Below are 23,067 nucleotides of genomic sequence, written 5' to 3' on the forward strand. Positions count from 1 at the left end.
GAGCAGTGGCTAGTTTGTGTTGTGGAATGTTCGTGTTGTAAATAGTTTGAGCAGTGGCTAGTTCGTGTTGTTGAATGTTCGTGTTGTAAATAGTTTGAGCAGTGGATAGTTTGTGTTGTGGAATGTTCGTATTGTAAATAGTTTGAGCAGTGGATATATAGTTTGTGTTGTGGATAGTATATAGGCGCAATATTGATGTAAACATTTTTTAACCTGCTGGAACGTAAAAGCGTATTACTTTAAGCCCATTTGCATTACAATAATCTATTTGGGTTTTCCGTATTCTAAAACTGTTATAGACACATCAATATGAGAAAAGTGACGAGTCTAGTTATATACATGTGTAAACCTACCAGGTGCTAAATTAGACGTACGTACTATGACGGTTTTGGGACAATGAGTATTTAACTGTTGTCGTCGTGTTGAGACAGGTATATATCGTCTGTGCCGAAATTGAGAAAATCCATATCAACCTGCTATGGCGGCCTTGGGGCATTCACTATCTACCTGTTGTGGCAGCCTTGGGGCATTCACTCTCTACCTGCTGTTGGAGCCTTTGGACATTCACTATCTGCCTGTTGGGGCCTTGGCAGCCTTGGGGCATTCACTATCTGCCTGTTGTGGGGGCCTTGGGACATACATTATCTACCTGTTGTGGCAGCTTTGGGACATTCACTATCTGCCTGCGGTGGCAGCTTCGAGACATTCACTATCTGCCTGCTGTGGCAGCCTTGGGACATACATTATCTACCTGTTGTGGGGGCCTTGGGACATACATTATCTACCTGTTGTGGTAGCCTTGGGACATACATTATCTACCTGTTGTGGCAGCCTTGGGACATTCACTATCTGCCTGCGGTGACAGCTTCGAGACATTCACTCTCTACCTGCTGTTGGAGCCTTTGGACATTCACTATCTGCCTGTTGTGGGGGCCTTGGGACATACATTATCTACCTGTTGTGGTAGCCTTGGGACATTCACTATCTGCCTGCTGTGGGGGCCTTGGGTCATTCACTATCTGCCTGCTGTGGCAGCCTAGGGACATTCACTATCTGCTTGCTTTTGCAGCCTTAGTACATTTACTATCTGCCTCTTGTGGGGACCTTGGGACATTCACTATCTGCTTGCTTTTGCAGCCTTGGGACATTCACTATCTACCTGTTGTGGCAACCTTGGGACATTCACTATCTGCTTGCTTTTGCAGCCTTGGGTCATTCACTATATACCTGTTGTTGCAGCCTTGGGACATTCACTATCTACCTGTTGTGGCAGCCTTGGGACATACATTATCTACCTGTTGTGGCAACCTTGGGACATTCACTATCTACCTGTTGTGGCAGCCTTGGGGCATTCACTCCCTACCTGCTGTTGGAGCCTTTGGACATTCACTATCTGTCTGTTGTGGGGGCCTTAGGACATACATTATCTACCTGTTGTGGCAGCTTTGGGACATTCACTATCTGCCTGCGGTGGCAGCTTCGAGACATTCACTATCTGCCTGCTGTGGCAGCCTTGGGACATACATTATCTACCTGTTGTGGCAACCTTGGGACATTCACTATCTGCTTGCTTTTGCAGCCTTGGGACATTCACTATATACCTGTTGTTGCAGCCTTGGGACATTCACTATCTGCCTGTTGTGGCAGCCTTGGGACATACATTATCTACCTGTTGTGGCAACCTTGGGACATTCACTATCTACCTGTTGTGGCAGCCTTGGGGCATTCACTCCCTACCTGCTGTTGGAGCCTTTGGACATTCACTATCTGTCTGTTGTGGGGGCCTTAGGACATACATTATCTACCTGTTGTGGCAGCTTTGGGACATTCACTATCTGCCTGCGGTGGCAGCTTCGAGACATTCACTATCTGCCTGCTGTGGCAGCCTTGGGACATACATTATCTACCTGTTGTGGCAACCTTGGGACATTCACTATCTACCTGCTGTGGGGGCCTTGGGTCATTCACTATCTACCTGCTGTGGCAGCCTAGGGACATTCACTATCTGCTTGCTTTTGCAGCCTTAGTACATTTACTATCTGCCTCTTGTGGGGACCTTGGGACATTCACTATCTGCTTGCTTTTGCAGCCTTGGGACATTCACTATCTACCTGCTGTGGCGGCCTTGGGTCATTCACTATCTGCTTGCTTTTGCAGCCTTGGGACATTCACTATCTACCTGCTGTGGCAGCCTTGGGACATTCACTATCTACCTGCTGTGGCAGCCTTGGGACATTCACTATCTGCCTGCTGTGGCGGCCTTGGGACATTCACTATCTACCTGCTGTGGCGGCCTTGGGTCATTCACTATCTACCTGCTGTGGCAGCCTTGGGACATTCACTATCTGCTTGCTTTTGCAGCCTTGGGGCATTCACTATCTGCCTGTTGTTGCAGACTTGGGACATTCACTATCTGCCTGTTGTGGGGACCTTGGGACCTTCACTATGTGCTTGCTTTTGCAGCCTTGGGACATTCACTATCTGCCTGTTGTGGGGGCCTTGGGACATTCACTATCTGCTTGCTTTTGCAGCCTTGGGGCATTCACTATCTGCCTGTTGTTGCAGACTTGGGACATTCACTATCTGCCTGTTGTGGGGGCCTTTGGACATTCACTATCTGCCTGTTGTAGGGGCCTTGGGACAATGAGTTAATATCTGTGTTAGTGGCCTTGAGACAATTGATTAATTTTACTTGCACTGGGGGCCTTCAGACAATATCTAACTTCTGTGGCAGCCTTGGGACGGACAATATATATATATATATGTACCTGCTTTGGCACAGGTTGCAACTGACCTTCTGTGGCGGCTTTGGGACAATCATACCTGCAGTAACGACTCCAGAAAAGACCCAGCACTGGCCGTACTTGACAGGTTTAGATGTTGACATGTACTGACGAAGTATCTTAACGCTGCCACTCCAAAGGGTGGGTTTCGTCCCGCCCTCGTATTTCCCGCTCCAGTTGCCAACCAACACGCCGTCGTCGTCGGGGGCGTTCACCTAATAATCGGCATCAACAAGCAAAGAGTGTAGGTAAAACGTGGAAGACATCATCGGTCATTAATTACCAATGTTAGTGCAAGAGAGAGGTGCTGAAGTATGTATACGAGTGGGCATTGTTGGTCTGCTTCAATCAATTACCAATGTTAGTGCAGGAGAGAGGTGCTGAAGTATGTATACGAGTGGGCATTGTTGGTCTGCTTCAATCAATTACCAATGTTGGTGCAGGAGAGAGGTGCTGAAGTATGTATACGAGTGGGCATTGTTGGTCTGCTTCAATTAATTACCAATGTTAGTGGAGGAGGGAGGTGCTGAAGTATGTATACGAGTGGGCATTGTTGGTCTGCTTCAGTGCACTTTTAAGCTAAGACGACACACCAGTGGGCTTTTCACATCCGTGCTCCATTCGAAATTATATCCCGAAATTCAAATTAATCATTTTCGAAAAAGGAATTGTCTCAATAGTTGGGCGAAGATCAATGAAAATTATTCATGTTGGACTTTTTCGAGTCAGTTGAGGAACAATATTCTCAGAAATACTGTCCCACTAATGCGCTATGCCTACGGTGTTATATAGTATATGTGAGTATATGCTCTTGCATCACCCTGGGTTACTTACCAGCTGGGAGATAATCCTGGATACCGATGCTGCGTTGCCCATGTCGGGTGTGGAGTGGTATCCGTACCCTTTCCTCACCAGATGGAACGCTGCATCAAGGATGCCGTCCTCGAACTGCAATGAAACTATCCATTATGTACAAGTCGTGTTAGACTGTCACGTCAAATGTTGCTTGTAGAAGTAGCTGCAGTCTATCACTAGATGCAGATGTAGTAAAAGTAAAATGTGGCAGAGATGCCAATCTCGAAGGAGAAACCAATTTGGATGTTTCAGTTTAACGAGAACCGCTGATTTGCGAAGTAAATGTTGAAAGTATAGAAATGTTGTAAAAAATCATCTTCAATCACAACCCTGGCTATGTTTACAATTTCTCCTGAAGTTCGAATAACGGTTATTTAGTACAGATATGTACCCCGAATTTCTATTTGGCCAAAAAAGTACGATATCCCCAATTTTTATGCGGCAGAAAGACGCCTACCCTGTTTCATCCTTTTTTAAATGCTGTTGACTTGTCTTTGCATGTATTTGTGACTGATACCACAGGTTGAACACTTTATCTTAGGCAACTCGTATGATTACTGTTTGATAGTGATCCATAATCACAGTCGAAATCTTAAGATTGATTGGGTTTGTTTTACGAATATCTTCATTAACATGTAAAGGGTTTTGTTTCGTTATTTAGGTAGACGGGTTTTACGCCGCTGTTAGCAGCATCGCGACGGGGACACCAGAAATAGGCTTCACACATTGTACCAATGTTTGGAATCGAACCCGTGTCTTCGGCGTGACGAGCGGACGCTTTGACTATTAGGCTACCCCAACACCGCCTTTAAATTAGAGCTGGGTGATGAGGCGTTGTTTACCTGGCCGAAGAACCAGGACCTGGCGCCTATTCGATTGTAGGTGCCGAAATACTGAGACCCTTTGTCATTCAAAACCGCTTCCTGTTGCCAGCTCGTGTCTTCCACGTACACCCAGTCCTCTGTGAAGGACAACAGAAAATAACATAAATTCTCTCTGGACATACACCAAGTCCGCTGATTAGGATAAAAGTACATTACAGAATCTCTCTCTGAACAAACACCCAGTCCCATGGAACGACAATATGGCATTACAAACATTCTCGCTTCACATACAACAGTCATCTGATAAGCAAAAACTGCATAACAAAAACTCTCGCTACACATACACCCAGTCCTCTGATGAGGATAAAAGTACATAACAGAAACTCTCGCTACACATGCAGCCAGTCCTCTGATTAGGATAAAAGTACATTACAGGAGCTCTCGCTACACATGCAGCCAGTCCTCTGATTAGGATAAAAGTACATTACAGGAGCTCTCGCTACACATGCGGCCAGTCCTCTGATTAGGATAAAAGTACATTACAGGAAGTCTCGCTACACATGCAGCCAGTCCTCTGATTAGGATAAAAGTACATTACAGGAGCTCTCGCTACACATGCAGCCAGTCCTCTGATTAGGATAAAAGTACATTACAGGAGCTCTCGCTACACATGCAGCCAGTCCTCTGATAAAGATAAAAGTACATTACAGAACTCTCGCTACACATGCAGCCAGAGCTCTGATAAGGATAAAGGTACAGTACTGGAACTCTCCATACACATACAACCAGTCCTCGAGACGCTCTCGCCCAACGTTCACTAGCTTCCCTGCGGAGGAGAAAAGAACTTTCCAGAAAGTCTCGCTCTTCGTACACCCAGTCGTGGGAGGAGAAGCAACATCAAGCATACTCTCGATCCAGTTGTTAAACAATATGTTGCTCTTCCTTCTATAATAGAGAAAGCTCTGATACATGTTATAATTACCTTTACAAAACGGGTTGAAGATGATATTGATGTCTTCATTGTGGTTGTACTGCCAGATAAGGTCCTTTCCATCCTTGACGTCCACGATAGTTTTGACGCTGAATTCCCACTCTCCTATCGGAATGGAGGCTGGTGCGAAGACCGACAGGGTGAGGGAATTCTCCTTCTGCGACACCAACGATGCTCCCCACTTTCTGGGCTTATATTTCTTGCTGCCCGTTTCATCCACGTTGAACGTCGCGTTCGTGCTCTTGTTTGGTTTGTAATCATCGCCTATAGATTAAATAAAAGGTTATTCTGTTTCAAGATCCCCCAACGCCAAAGTATGTGTACCTGTCGTGGACAAAAACATAGAGTGCGTTATGAAAAATATAATGCTTCGTCATCAATAGCTCAGCCAGGTAGATATGGTTGGTGTTCAAGACAAATTGCACTGGGGCAATGGTTACAGCCTTTGCTCGACTTGCTGAGGACGGGTTCGATTCCCGATATCAGTACAGGGTGTGAGACCATTGTTGTTGCCCCGTGCTGTGATATTGTTGGAATACTAGTATTTTTGGCGTAAAACCATATTGACTCACATATTATTTTGACACTCTTTGAAAGGGACGGTGGATAGCCTAATGGTTAAAGCGTCCGCTCGTCACGCTGAAGACCCGGGTTCGATTCCCCACATGGGTACAATGTGTGAAGCTCATTTCTGGAATATTGCTTAAAGCAGTGTAAACCAAACTCACTCACTCATTATTAATACATAATGTTATTCAATCTGAACAATCTCGTCAATACAGAATCCTTGAACCCTGGTATCAGTCATTTAAACAAGATAATCTGGATATGGCACAGCCCAATAACAATATGGTTGCTTTGAACTGACATCTACTTACCGAGGTTGAAGGTAAGCCTTATGTCGTTCTTCTTTACGTCATACGGTCTGTCAAAGTTGATGGTCAGGGTAAACTCTTGGCCCCTGCGGATAACCAACTCCGCCGGTTTGCGGGCACCATCTCTCCCAGTCCGGGCGGACGTACAGGAGTACATGTCAGTGTTGTGGTCGCGCCCATTGTCGTCAATGTGTAAGTCAACGCTCTTGACGTGCAACCTCGTTGCAACTTCTTCAACTGGCACCTCGGGTTCGCTAGCTTCTACCACATCACCTGCAGACGGTACAACGCTGGCGGTTACCTCAATGTGACACTTTCAAGCCTGGCAATAGTTGTGTTGGTAAACTAGAGATTCCAAGCTTTATAACGATGCCGAATACAAATATCTCCTATATTTTGATAGCTGGCTCTAAATTCCCACTGGTCTAAGAATCCTACCACAGGCATCGCCAGGACTATCCTGGCAACCTGTTGTTTCATTTCTAAGCCCAAAAGCTCTGCTATCTCATCAAACCATCTAACCAGACTATGCGTTATCAACACCCCATTATCTATTCAAAAAGTCCCACTTTCCCGACACTGAATTTATCAACAACCCTCTTTGTATTCAGAAAGATTGTCCCGACTTTACATACATTAACAACCCTGCTATCTATTCAGAAAGTACCACAGGCCCGACTATGCATATGTTAACCCCACTATCAATTCAGAAAGTCCCACAGTCCCGACTATGCATATGCAAACGACCCCACTATCTATTCAGAAAGCCTGTCCAAACTATGCATATGTTAACAACCCCACTATCTATTCAGAAAGCCTGTCCCGACTATGCATATGTTAACAACCCCACTATCTATTCAGAAAGTACCACTGTCTCGACTATGCATATGTTAACAACCCCACTATCTATTCAGAAAGTACCACTGTCCCGACTATGCATATGTTAACGACCCCACTATCTATTCAGAAAGTACCACAGTCTCGACTATGCATATGTTAACAACCCCACTATCTATTCAGAAAGTACCACTGTCCCGACTATGCATATGTTAACAACCCCACTATCTATTCAGAAAGCCTGTCCCGACTATGCATATGTTAACAACCCCACTATCTATTCAGAAAGTACCACAGTCTCGACTATGCATATGTTAACAACCCCACTATCTATTCAGAAAGTACCACTGTCCCGAGTATGCATACGTTAACAACCCCACTATCTATTCAGAAAGCCTGTCCCGACTATGCATATGTTAACAACCCCACTATCTATTCAGAAAGTACCACTGTCTCGACTATGCATATGTTAACAACCCCACTATCTATTCAGAGAATCTACCACAGTCTCGACTATGCATATGTTAACAACCCCCACTATCTATTCAGAAAGTACCACTGTCCCGACTATGCATATGTTAACAACCCCACTATCTATTCAGAAAGTACCACTGTCTCGACTATGCATATGTTAACAACCCCACTATCTATTCAGAAAGTACCACTGTCTCGACTATGCATATGTTAACAACCCCACTATCTATTCAGAAAGTACCACTGTCCCGACTATGCATATGTTAACAACCCCACTATCTATTCAGAAAGTACCACAGTCTCGACTATGCATATGTTAACAACCCCACTATCTATTCAGAAAGTACCACTGTCCCGACTATGCATATGTTAACGACCCCACTATCTATTCAGAAAGTACCACAGTCTCGACTATGCATATGTTAACAACCCCACTATCTATTCAGAAAGTACCACTTTCACGAGTATGCATATGTTAACAACCCCACTATCTATTCAGAAAGCCTGTCCCGACTATGCATATGTTAACAACCCCACTATCTATTCAGAAAGTACCACAGTCTCGACTATACAAATGTTAACAACCCCACTATCTATTCAGAAAGTACCACTGTCCCATGTATGCATACGTTAACGACCCCACTATCTATTCAGAAAGCCTGTCCCGAGTATGCATATGTTAACAACCCCACTATCTATTCAGAAAGTACCACTGTCCGGACTATGCATATGTTAACAACCCCACTATCTATTCAGAAAGTACCACTGTCCCGACTATGCATATGTTAACAACCCCACTATCTATTCAGAAAGTACCACTGTCTCGACTATGCATATGTTAACAACCCCACTATCTATTCAGAAAGTACCACTGTCCCGAGTATGCATATGTTAACGACACCACTATCTATTCAGAAAGTACCACAGTCTCGACTATGCATATGTTAACAACCCCACTATCTATTCAGAAAGTACCACTGTATTCGAGTATGCATATGTTAACAACCCCACTATCTATTCAGAAAAGCCTGTCCCGACTATGCATATGTTAACAACCCCACTATCTATTCAGAAAGTACCACAGTCTCGACTATGCATATGTTAACAACCCCACTATCTATTCAGAAAGTACCACTGTCCCGATGTATGCATATGTTAACGACCCCACTATCTATTCAGAAAGTAGCCTGTCCCGAGTATGCATATGTTAACAACCCACTATCTATTCAGAAAGTACCACTGTCCCGACTATGCATATGTTAACAACCCCACGATCTATTCAGAAAGTACCACTGTCCCGACTATGCATATGTTAACGACACCACTATCTATTCAGAAAGCCTGTCCCGACTATGCATATGTTAACAACCCCACTATCTATTCAGAAAGTACCACAGTCTCGACTATGCATATATTAACAACCCCACTATCTATTCAGAAAGTACCACTGTCCCGACTATGCATATGTTAACAACCCCACTATCTATTCAGAAAGCCTGTCCCGACTATGCATATGTTAACAACCCCACTATCTATTCAGAAAGTACCACAGTCTCGACTATGCATATGTTAACGACCCCACTATCTATTCAGAAAGTACCACTGTCTCGACTGCATATATACTGAGAGAAATAAATAAAGGATCACAGGAAAATGTAAGCGTTCCTTTAATATTTTCCAGTTTTCATGACCAGCTTCATGAATAGCGCTGTGGTGATGACAACTGGAAAATAATTAAGGAACGCTTGCATTTTCCTGTGATCCTATATTTGTTTTTCTCAGTATATATTAACACGCCCTGTATCTATTCAGAAAGTCCCACTGTCCCGACTATGCATATATCAATACTACTTCTTAGTGTCCCGTCTCCATGTATCAGATACCCATGAAGATCCAGGTTAGAATGTTGATCTTCAGTAACCCATGCTTGTCGTAAGAGGCGACTAACGAGATCGTGTGGTCAGGTTTGCTGACTTGGTTGACACGTGTCATCGGTTTCCAATTGCGTAGATCGATGTTCATGCTGTTGATCACTTGATTGTCTGGTCCAGACTCGATTATTTACAGACCGCCACCATATAGCTGGAATATTGCTGAGTGCGGCGTAAAACTAAATTCACTCACTCTCTCACCCCATATATCAGAACTCCTTCTCTATCTCAATCGCATCATCTCTTACCAAAATAAATCAACAATCCCTCCATCAACATGTTCTGTTATAGAAATCCCACTATCCAAGTTCTAAATATATCAACAACCCCCAACCCCCACCACTATCACACCTTTTTCATGTCTTTCCTTCCAGAGCAGAGTTGTCCTAAATCGAAGCTATCTAACTCACAACTCGATCAGCTGCGTCATGCGAAGTTGATACATCACTCTCCTTTGTTTACAAGAATAAAAAACTATTCACATAAACGCATGTCATTATAACGTACATATAGTCTCTAAAATATAACTATAACAAAACAATGTATACTTTCAAATCCACTCTAGTGGCCAAATGTATGTTGGTTGGTTGGATGTTTGGTTTGTTGTTTAACGTCGCACTCAGCAATATTCCAGCTATGTGTCGCTGTCTGTAAATACTCGAGTTTGGACCAGACAATCGAGTGACCAACAACATGAGCATAGATTTACGCAAATGGGATACGATGACATGTGTCAACCAAGTCACAGAGCCTGACCTCCCGATCCCGTTAGTCGCCTCTTACGACAAGCATGGACTGCTGACGGCCAATTCTAACCCGGATCTTCACGGGTCAAATGTATAAATATATAGACGTAACGTACGTGGTCTGAGTATTCTGTTCAACTCCCTGTTTCTGGATCGGTCGTCGTCCAGATCGGTGACGAAATTCCGGTCTCTCTCCCACGCCCGTGGACGCCATCTTGGGAAGCTGTACGATGGGTATCGCCGGGAATATCTGTAGTAGCCGCTTCTGTGGTAGGTGACATAACGTATAACCCTTAGTCAACAACAACAACAACATCAACCACATCCACAACAACAATATGAACAACGATCATGATGAGCTAAGGCGAATTTAGGTAGTACATCGCTTTCAGGGCTATTTCAGCAACACTATACTAACTAGGTCCTTGTATAGTGAGTGACTGACTGGGTTGGGTTTTAGGCCGCTTTTAGCAATATCACAACGGGGGACACCAGAAATGGGCTTCACAATGTACCCCTGTGGGAAATCAAAAACGGGCCTTCGGTCTGACCAGCGAACGCTTTAATCTACCCCACCGGCCCTGGTAGATATCATACCATAGTTTAGTGTGAGGGGGATTCGAGCCATCCACCACGGAGGCGGCATGATGGTGACGGTAATGTTGCTGCTGCTGATGATGATGCTGCTGCTGATGCTGATGATGATGATGAGGAGGAGGAGGAGCAAGAGGAGGAGGAGGATGGTGATGATGATAAAGATGGTGATGATGATGATAATGACGACGGTGGTGATAGTGATGCTGGCTTGATGCGGAAGAAAATATAAGCTTAAGCAGACTTGCAGCAATATGACTAAAATGACCCATTAAATCCCACAGTGTGCACCGTACCTGTTTGAACTGTATAGGTCGCTTGGCCTGTAGCCCCTGTAGCGTCGTCTGTACATGGCGAAGTCCTCTTCTGCTGCTGCTGCTGTTGCTGGTGGTGGTGACGGTGATGGTGGAGCTTCGTCCTCTATGGGATGGACAGATGTGAGTGTTGGTTGGGTGATGTCCCCTGAATCACTGTAATTACAAGTTCCACAACATCATACCATGTCTACCACGTGATATGCACTGGAAGTGTATATTGATTATATACTCATGAACTCGTGATCGCCAGGCAGTTGAAAGTGAAACCGATACTGAAACAAACCTGCCAGCGAAGAGGACAATAAGCGCACGAAGTATAAGACTTAGACTAAGGAAAAGATGTACAGTGAGTGAGTGAGTAGTTAGTGAGTGAGTGAGAGTGAGTGGAGTGAGTGAGTGAGAGTGAGTGAGTGTGAGTGAGTGAGTGAGCCGAAGAGTGATCATGATTTTATCAATTCATCGATTTTTATCGCAAAAGAAGCACACAGAGGACACAAACAGCTCGCACCCATAGTGTCTGAATGAACAAATCCGTTTAATGAGAAAACACCCTGGGTTTTCCTTTCGCGGTATGTATTACCCTACGCATGTGTGGAATCGAACCAGGACCGCGGATGCTTTATTCACTGGGCTACCTATGAGCATCATAATCAATCAGTTGATTACGCTGAATTGTAAACTGGCGTTTCAGCAGAGTGGCGGTGTTACTACTCAACACACAAGCAATAATAGTTCATCGGTTATGGATGTAGCGTTGCGCTGAGTAATTTACCAAGCGTACAGTCAACACAAATAGTATGAAACCGATTGACCTTGTGTATCGCCAACAGCTGTGGTAAGGATACAAACTGTATTTCATCTGACCTACATCTCCACAATGAATACAAATAGTCACATCAAACCATGCAATGCAGTTGACATGTCAGGCTTTGTTACGGAGTAAGAAGACGGAGTTTTTTCTCTATTTCCTTCTTCTTCTTCTTATTATTATTATTTTTTATTTATTTATTATTTTAAAAAAAAGTTTGGTTTTTTTTGGGGGTTGGGGATGTAGGGTGTGTGTACGTATTTCACACCACAGAATGTGGTTTTAGTAAGCCATAACCTTTAATATACTTCATTTATATGACTCTAGAAAATGCAATCCCCGTTGTGTTTCTGTTGTTTGTTGCTGCAATTGAAGATGAATACCATGTTTTTATGCAATGTACAAAATATAATGAAATTCGGAAAAAGTACTTGCCACAGCTGAATGCCATGCCCCAATGTGAACAAAGCATGATAAATGTATTACACTCCAAAGATTCTAATGTTATTAAATCAGTTGCTCTGTTTTTTAAACATCTGTTTAAACATTATATATGAAACTATCACGTGGCATTGTAAAATATTGTAAGTTTCAGTTGTATTATAGGCCGTTAGGCCCACAGTACTGAATAAATATGTCTGTCTGTCTGTCTGTCTGTCTGTCTGTCTGCAATGTGTTAAAACGGGCATAAACATTCCTGAAATACGTCAAAGTCGTACAGCGTAACGCGTAGGTAGGAGTAGACCTACATCTGTTGTACTTATACTGTCTGTTTGTTACACCCCATCGGACACAGTTCAAACCAGGATTGCTGGGGTCAAGATAAACACCAGACGATCGACGCTGTACAAGACTGGCCATTTGACCTGCCAGCGTTGATATAGAAGTCATAGTTAAACCAAGTCAGTAAGGGGCGATCTGTTTCTGCAGCGAAGAACTACGATATTTTCGCATCTTGCTATAATACACCATTCAGTTTGCAAAGCACCGAGCAAGGTTGCTTTGACTTGACAATACAAGGCAATAATGTTACACACGGACAAAGTATAGGCATATACAGCAAACGGTTCACGGTCACATTCCCCCAGCTACATTGTTTCCGAAACAGCGTCATATCCGTAAACTATAAATAATTTCCTGGCATAGTTTTGTATTGTAGTAGGTATGGCATAGCAGGCAGAGAGGCCTGTGACCATTTGGCAGTATGATGGCCCGCACCGGCGATCTTGACCTATAATTAACGTACATGTACTTATAGAAGTGACCTTTAACACTATTGTTGACTGAATGTTTTTTTCAAAGAAATTTCTTAACGTACTTCAGTATCGTATATCTGAAATAATGAATTAATGAATAAAGAAATAAACAGATGGAAAGATAGATGGATGGATGGATGGACGGATGAATAATAAATAAATAGATAGATATAATAAATAAATAAATAAATAATAACGACTGAATGAAGGAGTGAATGGACGAAGGAATAAAACAGGCAAGCAAACAAACAAACAAACAAATAAATAAATGAATGAATGAATGAATGAATGAATGAATGAATATGAATGAATGAATGAATAATAAATAAATATATAAATAAATAAATAACGAATGAATGAAGGGGTGAATAAATGAAGGAATAAATAAATAAATACAGTCAGTGTAGACAGCTGTCAGCTGGCTGTGAGTATCACTACTTTGAACTTCATTTCACCTTTTATCACAGCATGTCAGATCTATGTTAGCAGATGGGGAACCAACTCCTGTATGACACACTCATTATAAAACAGATCAAACGACAACAGAGCACGAACCATAATCGGATGAATCTGGGTTTTGTATGCACTGTGAAACGCAGTTCCCCTTCCTAGCCTCGAGGCCACGCGTAGAGCCCCTCATCACTCTATATTGAAATGCTTGCGAAGTTATCACATCGACATTTATGGACTTCGTTACAAGATAATGTATACACCATATGTTTACCAAGTGTGTTTTATTAACTCCATCACACATAGATATTGACTTACACAGAGTGTACACTTTGTCATGGGTTTAATAACAGCAAACATCAGCAATTATGATCAAACCTGTCACAATGCGCGCTGTCGTCATGATTAGATAAAGGCACGAAACAAACATATTCCTTTTGCTTAAAAGATGAATAGAAGCTGTCCAGCAAATCGCCACCTCAGCAAATTCATCATGAATATGAACATATACCTCAACCCTAACTGAAAACTCAATATTTTGTATTATGTTTCAGTATTATTCTTTTGCTGTTAAATTATTTCATTTATGTATCCAGCTATTGTAATAATATACTGGAGCGGCGTTCATACAAGCAGCTTGACTTGTTCGCCTATCCAGGTTTCAGTTTTGTAAAATAACCAATATAAATAAATAATATAAAAATATATTTAAACCACCCTTACTGAATACTAAAGTTAAACTTAACATCAAATATATTTACGGTCATGATAATTCAGCCTTACCTGCGACTAAACAAGTTCCCCATCCTTGTGTTCGTGTTGACCACACACTATGTCCGCTCTGACGTATAAGTGATGTCTCAATATCCGGGTCTCTCTATCCTCAACTTAATCCTGTCTTGAAGGGACTGTCAAACTCGCCCGATATCCTCTCCCCGTCGGTCTAGAGTGCTGGGTGTGGACACTTCTATCCCGACAGCCTATTGTTCCAGCTGACTACGAATCTAGGCACCACTGCTGCCAATGCGACAGCTTGTTTTAACCATATGGCAGTTCACTGTTACCCAGGACACAGTTAATGTCAGCTATTACTGTCATGGTGTATGATTATGCTCATCCAACCAGTACATGTCGCGAAAAGAAAACCCAGGGTGCTTTCTTATGAAAAAGATCTGTTCATGCAGACACTAAGGTGCATTGTCATACGTTTATCCGATATTCATTTTATTCTGTTTTTTTTTCTGCCTCTATAATCTTAACCTTCAACGTTAGACTGGTCTTATTTTCAGTCAAGCGAAAAGTCAGCATCGATTTAGATGAACAGGATATGTGTTTAATGAAAACTACATTTGTTAAAATTTTAGAGTGCATATTTATGATTTTATTCCGGCCCCTACGTTCGTGTATACACCTTAGCTCTATCACGCACACAGATATGCACACACGCTTGGACGGACGTCTGTAATGTTCCGGTCTCTTTGTCAATTATCATTCTACTTGTAAAGGCGTACAAATTTGTGAGTATGTTTAAAGGTATGTTAAGCTAGTTCTTAATTTGTACTGTGTTGAGATTGTATGATACCACTGCAAGGGTTAATGTCATGATGATACGCTCTCAACGTAATGTTCATGAAATAGTGAACTTGATGAGCCATGACTAATGTTAAAGTGTATACGCAGTGCCGTAATTCATGACATGATGTATATGGTGAGCCCTAACTTATGACATGGTGTATATGGTGAGCCTTAACTTATGACATGATGTATATGGTGAGCCTTAACTTATGACATGATGTATATGGTGAGCCTTAACTCATGACATGATGTATATGGTGAGCCCTAACTTATGACATGATGTATATGGTGAGACTCATAACATGATGTATATGGTGCCTTAACATGATGTATATGGTGAGCCTTAACTTATGACATGATGTATATGGTGAGCCTTAACTTATGACATGATGTATATGGTGAGCCTTAACTTATGACATGATGTATATGGTGAGCCTTAACTTATGACATGATGTATATGGTGAGCCTTAACTTATGACATGATGTATACGGTGAGCCTTAACTCACGACATGCTGTATACGGTGAGCCTTAACTCATGACATGATGTATATGGTAAGACTTAACTCATGACATGGTGTATACGGTGAGCCTTAGTTCATGACATGACGTATATGGCTAGCCTTAACTTATGACATGATGTATATGGTAAGCCTTAATTCATGACATGGTGTATACGGTGAGTCTTAACTCATGACATGGTGTATACGGTGAGCCTTAACTCATGACATGGTGTATATGGTGAGACTTAACTCATGACATGGTGTATACGGTGAGCCTTAACTCATGACATGGTGTATACGGTGAGACTTAACTCATGTCATGGTGTATACGGTGAGCCTTAGCTCATGACATGATGTATACGGCTAGACTTAACTAATGACACGATGCATGTGGTAAGCCTTAATTCATGACATGGTGTATACGTAAGCCTTAACTAATGACATAATGTGTATGATATAATATGTTAAGCCTCAACATATACCCGGGTATGTATGGTCAGCTTTTGTTAATTGTGTTTACAGTGATCCAATACTTATACAGTAGATTTTGCTCGTGATGCACAAAAATATCAATGTAGACATTAAACTATTTCAATGAAAAGAAACAACGAGCCCTCCACGAGCGCCTCTGTAAACTATAGGAGTCTATTTCAGGTGTAACCTTCATGAGGTCTTACACATACATAGCTTACACTTGTTGTCACGACGAGCTATAGAGAGAGCTTGTTGTCACCCGTCAAAAAGCTGATATTTGACTACCCTTTTCAAATAATACACATAGGTAGTCGGCCATAACACGTTTTGATAGGTGGATATTGGAGAGAGTACATGAATTAATATTTTTAAAGTTCAGTGTTGGCAATTGTCGAGTTATATTTTATATGCAGCTTGTACAGATGTGACCACGTGAGCTCGTTTGTGTTGTCATGGACGCTGGGTTGGAGTTTAGGGTGTGGCAGGTTGATTAAGTGAATATGGCATATGGCAAAGGGCATAGTTACAGGTGCTTTTTGATCGACTTGTTATCATTGCAGCAGAGCAACAGCCTAAACAAACCAACACATTGGCTAAGAATTGTGGAGAATTAGCCTATACCCCGCTACCACCAGTATGTGTGTCCACGGGGAATACACACCAAGCTACAAAGCGGTACCCCCCAGCATTCCATATCTGCATCCACCCGGAATCCATACCTAGTTACAACCCTATACCCCCCTACCACCAGTATGTGTGTCCACGGGGAATACACACCAAGCTACAAAGCGGTACCCCCCAGCATTCCATATCTGCATCCACCCGGAATCCATACCTAGTTACAACCCTATACCCCCCTACCACCAGTATGTGTGTCCACGGGGAATACACACCAAGCTACAAAGCGGTACTACCCAGCATTCCATATCTGCATTCACCCGGATTCCATACCTAGTTACAACCCTATACCCCCTACCACCAGTTTATGTATCCACGGGGAAGCTACAAAGCGGTACCGCCCAGCATTCCATATCTGCATCCACCCGGAATCCATACCTAGTTACAACCTATACCCCGCTACCACCAGTTTATGTATCCACGGGGAATACACACCCAGCTACAAAGCGGTACCGCCCAGCATTCCATATCTGCATCCACCCGGATTCCATACCTAGTTACAACCCTATACCCCCTACCACCAGTTTATGTATCCACGGGGAATACACCACCAGCTCTACAAAGCGGTACCACCCCGCATTCCATATCTGCATCCACCCGGAATCCATACCTAGTTACAACCCTATACCCCCTACCACCAGTTTATGTATCCACGGGGAATACACACCAAGCTACAAAGCGGTACCGCCCAGCATTCCATATCTGCATCCACCCGGAATCCATACCTAGTTACAACCCTATACCCCGCTACCACCAGTTTATGTATCCACGGGGAATACACACCCAGCTACAAAGCGGTACCGCCCAGCATTCCATATCTGCATCCACCCGGATTCCATACCTAGTTACAACCCTATACCCCCTACCACCAGTTTATGTATCCACGGGGAATACACCACCAGCTCTACAAAGCGGTACCACCCCGCATTCCATATCTGCATCCACCCGGAATCCATACCTAGTTACAACCCTATACCCCCTACCACCAGTTTATGTATCCACGGGGAATACACACCCAGCTACAAAGCGGTACCGCCCAGCATTCCATATCTGCATCCACCCGGATTCCATACCTAGTTACAACCCTATACCCCCTACCACCAGTATGTGTATCCACGGGGAATACACACCCAGCTACAAAGCGGTACCGCCCAGCATTCCATATCTGCATCCACCCGGATTCCATATTCAGTTACAACCCTATACCTCCCAGCCACCCGTATGTGTGCCCAGCCACCCGTATGTGTGCCCACCGGAAATACACACCTAATTGACCTATTTCCACCCAGTACCCCAAACCAGCCATATATGTATCCATCCAAAATACTTATCCTTATGATAACTTATACAACCCTTCTCTAAACCCACCGAGAACAGATACCCAACCACCCATATCTGTATCCACCCGTAAACAAATCTCCAATCATCAAAATACATTTCAACCACACTTATCTGTTTTAACCAAGGGGTGCCCGAAACACGTGATCCTCGGTGATACCCGTGATACCGTCTATCATATGCATGCACCCAAATACACCCACCATCTACCCTGGATACACCCACCTCTTTACACCGACTCTGTACGAGCAGCATTGTAACCGTACAATTCAATGCAACTAAACGCGTATCTTCTTGTTCCTAGATATGTAATTGACATACCTTAGTTGTACTTGAAATTCAGTTTGCTCTGGTGACCCCGAACAGCGAGAGCATTGCGATTGAAATGTGGTGTGACAATCGACCAAACCAGTTATGCATATCACTACACAAATTGTGCTCGAGGTTACTATTGACAACAGTCTGATCCACGTTTTTCTCAACCAATGCCATAACAACAGTCTGATCCATGCTTTGTCTTAACCAATGACATTACAACAGTCAGATCCATGCTTGGTCTTAACCAATGACATTACAACAGTCTGATCAACGCTTGGTCTTAACCAATGGCATTACAACAGTCAATGCCATTACAACAGTCTGATAAATACATTGTCTCTACCAATGCCATTACAACAGTCTGATAAATACATTGTCTCTTCCAATGCCATTACAACAGTCTGATAAATACATTGTCTCTACCAATGCCATTACAACAGTCTGATAAATACATTGTCTCTACCAATGCCATTACAACAGTCTGATAAATACATTGTCTCTACCAATGCCATTACAACCGTCTGATTAACGCTTGGTCTTAACCAATGGCATTACAACAGTCAATGCCATTACAGCAGTCTGATAAATACATTGTCTCTACCAATGCCATTACAACAGTCTGATAAATACATTGTCTCTACCAATGCCATTACAACAGTCTGATAAATACATTGTCTCTACCAATGCCATTACAACCGTCTGATAAATACATTGTCTCTACCAATGCCATTACAACAGTCTGATAAATACATTGTCTCTACCAATGCCATTACAACAGACTGATAAATACATTGTCTCTACCAATGCCATTACAACAACCGTCTGATAAATACATTGTCTCTACCAATGCCATTACAACAGACTGATAAATACATTGTCTCTTCCAATGCCATTACAACAGTCTGATAAATACATTGTCTCTACCAATGCCATTACAGCAGTCTGATAAATACATTGTAGCTACCAATGCCATTACAACAGTCTGATAAATACATTGTCTCTACCAATGCCATTACAACAGTCTGATAAATACATTGTCTCTACCAGTGCCATTACAACAGTCTGATAAATACATTGTCTCTACCAATGCCATTACAACAGACTGATAAATACATTGTCTCTACCAATGCCATTACAACAGTCTGATAAATACATTGTCTCTACCAATGCCATTACAACCGTCTGATAAATACATTGTCTCTACCAATGCCATTACAACAGACTGATAAATACATTGTCTCTACCAATGTCATTACAGAAGTCTGATAAATACATCGTCTCTACCAATGCCATTACAACAGACTGATAAATACATTGTCTCTACCAGTGCCATCACAACAGTCTGATAAATACATTGTCTCTACCAGTGCCATCACAACAGTCTGATAAATACATTGTCTCTACCAGTGCCATTACAACAGTCTGATAAATACATTGTCTCTACCAGTGCCATTACAACAGTCTGATAAATACATTGTCTCTACCAGTGCCATTACAACAGACTGATAAATACATTGTCTCTACCAGTGCCATTACAACAGTCTGATAAATACATTGTCTCTTCCAATGCCATTACAACAGTCTGATAAATACATTGTCTCTACCAATGCCATTACAACAGACTGATAAATACATTGTCTCTACCAGTGCCATTACAACAGTCTGATAAATACATTGTCTCTACCAGTGCCATCACAACAGTCTGATAAATACATTGTCTCTACCAATGTCATTACAACAATCTGATAAATACACTGTTTACACAAATGCCATTACAACAGCCTGCTTTGTCTCAACTACTGTCATTACAAGTCAGATACGTGCATGGGCTCAAAAGCACAGTCGTTATGACGGCCTTGAGTACGTATTGTTTCAGCCGTATTATTATGCCAGTCTAGTGCACGTATTGGCTCAACCACTGTCATTACAACCGTCATTTGCACGTATTGCCTCAACCATTCTCATTATAACATGATGATCCACGCATTGTCTCAGCCATTGTCATTTTAATTGACTGATTCACATAACGTCCAACAGCGTTTTATAGCAGTCTGATCCACGCTTTGTCTCAACCACTGCCACTGCAGGGGTCTGATCACCTCCCCTTTCACAACTGACCTCAAATAACACTGATATTCCCATTGTGTTCTGGGAAATATAATCTATATAGGTATACCTCCTCATGAAGAAGTAATCATCAATCGCCCCCAGACACGCACGTCACTGCGTAACAACTGGTAAAGCCCCCATTTGTTTGTTGTTCTTGCTTGACCTTGGGTGAGTCTGGTGGTCCGGTTTGACGATTTTCCGGACACTAAACCGGCACGTCAGAGCCTAGAGTGTTTACTGACAACGATAGCCTAACAGCGTAGTTGAATGTGTTTATTCCTGCTGTGTGTTGTTCCAGTGTGATCCAGGCCGTTTCACAAAAGATCTCGTAACGCTACTGATGTTGCAAGTTAATGTTCAGCTATGGGTTTTATGAAAGACGCTGCCGGTGATTGATATCAGAATAGGACTCTTGTATCAACGATCATGGTATAGACATACCTTTAGCTTTGTATACAATCAGTTCGGACGTAGCGATACGATGAATAACGATTTTTTTCGCCTTTATACTTGAAAACAGCGAGCCTCCAGTTACATATTTAAGTTAAGTCACGGTTCTTTTGAGTGGGGACTGCATAAAACTTAACTCACTCACACCCATTCACTGTTTGGAGTGAGTGAGTAGGGCTATAGCAATATCCCATCAATATCACGGGGAGACACCAGAAATGGGCTTGACACATTGCACCCATGCTGGGACTCGAACACACGTCTTTGTCATTCTGTCCTTAGACATATAGGTAGGTAGATAGGTAGCTAGGTAGGTGTGTAGGTAGGTAGGTAGGTAGGTTGGTAGGTTCGTAGGCAGGCAGGTTGGGCAGGCAGGCAGGCAGGCAGGCAGGTGTGCAGGCAGGCAGGCAGGCTGGCAGGCAGGCAGGCAGGGCAGGCAGGCAGGCAGGTTGACAGGCAGGCAGGTTTGCAGGCAAGCAGGCAGGTTTGCAGGCCTGTGCAGGTTGGCAGGCAGGCAGGCAGGCAGGCAGGCAGGCAGCAGGCAGGCAGGCAGGCAGGTAGGCAGGCAGGCAGGCAGGCAGGCAGGCAGGCAGGCAGGCAGGCAGGCAGGCAGGCAGGCAGGCAGGCAGGCAGGCAGGCAGGCAGGCAGGCAGGCAGGCAGGCAGGCAGGCAGGCAGGTTGGCAGGCAGGCAGGCAGGCAGGCAGGCAGGCAGGCAGGCAGGTTGGCAGGCAGGTTGGCAGGCAGGCAGGCAGGCAGGCAGGCAGGCAGGCAGGCAGGCAGGCAGGCAGGCAGGCAGGCAGGCAGTAGGCAGGTTGGCAGGTAGGTAGGCAGGCAGGCAGGTGGCAGGTGCAGGCAGGCAGGCAGGCAGGTTGGTTGGTTGGTTGGTTGGTAGGTAGGCAGGTAGGTAGGCAGGTAGGTAGGTTGGCAGGCAGGCAGGTTGGCAAGTAGTTAGGTAGGTAGGTTTGTAGGCAGGTGGGTTGGTAGGTAGGCAGGTAGGTTTGTAGGTAGGCAGGTAGGTTGGCAGTAGGCAGGCAGATTGGCAGGTAGGTAGGCAGGCAGGTTTGAATGTTGGTAGGTGGGTGGGTGGGTAGGTAGGTAGGTGGGTTGGTAGGCAGGTAGGTAGGTAGGTTTGTAGGTAGGTAGGTAGGTAGGTAGGTAGGCAGGTAGTTGGTAGGTAGGTAGGTAGGTAGGTTTGAATGTTGGTAGGTGGGTGGGTGGGTAGGTAGGTAGGTGGGTTGGTAGGTAGGTAGGTAGGTAGGTTGGTTGGTTGGTAGGTAGGTAGGTAGGTAGGTAGGTTGGTAGGTAAGTAGGTAGGTTGGTAGGTATTTAAGTAGGTTAATAGGTATGTAGGACGGTAGGTGGGTAAGTAAGTAGGTAGGTAGGCGGGAAGGTGGGTAGGTAGTAGGTAGGTAGGTAGGTAGGTAGGTAGGTACATGTAGGTAGGTAGGTGGGTAGGCGATAAGGTGGGTAGTAGGGTAGGTAGGTTGGTTGGTAGGTGAGTAGGTACTACGTAGGTAGGACGGTAGGTGAGAAGGTAGGTATGTCGGTGGATATCAACGTATGTGGGTACGGGTAGGTAGGTATGTCGGTCATCAGATTAAACGTCAAAAGTTAACATAAAAATCAGTCAATAAACTAAATGCTATTCATGTATGGCAGTGAATGCATATTTAACAACACGGATGCCAATTTGTTTTTGTTGATATTATAACAGGTGCATCGATATTTACTCATCTAATAGCAAATACCGTTGTTCCAGCCCAATAGGGAATATGTTAAGTTAGGTGATTGTCTTTCAAATACGATCGATGACTACCGTTTACAAACAATGTCGCCGAGTTTTGAAACCAACCTTTATTATCTTAATGTTTGTGAAGCTGAT

The 23,067-nt window shown here is 43.5% G+C and overlaps 1 protein-coding gene across 2 annotated transcripts in view; it reads right to left on the reverse strand.

Moving 5' to 3' along the window:
- The window catches only part of LOC124259032 (annulin-like), a 33,564-nt gene that overhangs the window by 10,127 nt on the left and 370 nt on the right, over positions 1–23,067 (reverse strand). The window contains exons 1-8 of one of the 2 annotated variants that reach the window (XM_046693110.1): positions 14,525–14,825; positions 11,207–11,380; positions 10,433–10,581; positions 6,332–6,601; positions 5,445–5,717; positions 4,481–4,599; positions 3,618–3,731; positions 2,824–2,998 (exon numbers count right to left, since the gene is read on the reverse strand). In XM_046693110.1, coding sequence (XP_046549066.1) covers positions 2,824–2,998; positions 3,618–3,731; positions 4,481–4,599; positions 5,445–5,717; positions 6,332–6,601; positions 10,433–10,581; positions 11,207–11,380; positions 14,525–14,547 — 1,297 coding nt within the window. In that variant the 5' untranslated portion in view covers positions 14,548–14,825. Of the gene's footprint in view, positions 1–2,823; positions 2,999–3,617; positions 3,732–4,480; positions 4,600–5,444; positions 5,718–6,331; positions 6,602–10,432; positions 10,582–11,206; positions 11,381–14,524; positions 14,826–23,067 lie in introns of those variants that run through there. The other variant, XM_046693111.1, reaches the window with a different exon arrangement.

The sequence above is a fragment of the Haliotis rubra genome, unplaced genomic scaffold (assembly GCF_003918875.1).
Source record: "Haliotis rubra isolate DU_JTF1 unplaced genomic scaffold, ASM391887v1 Scf708, whole genome shotgun sequence".
Lineage (NCBI taxonomy): Eukaryota > Metazoa > Mollusca > Gastropoda > Lepetellida > Haliotidae > Haliotis > Haliotis rubra.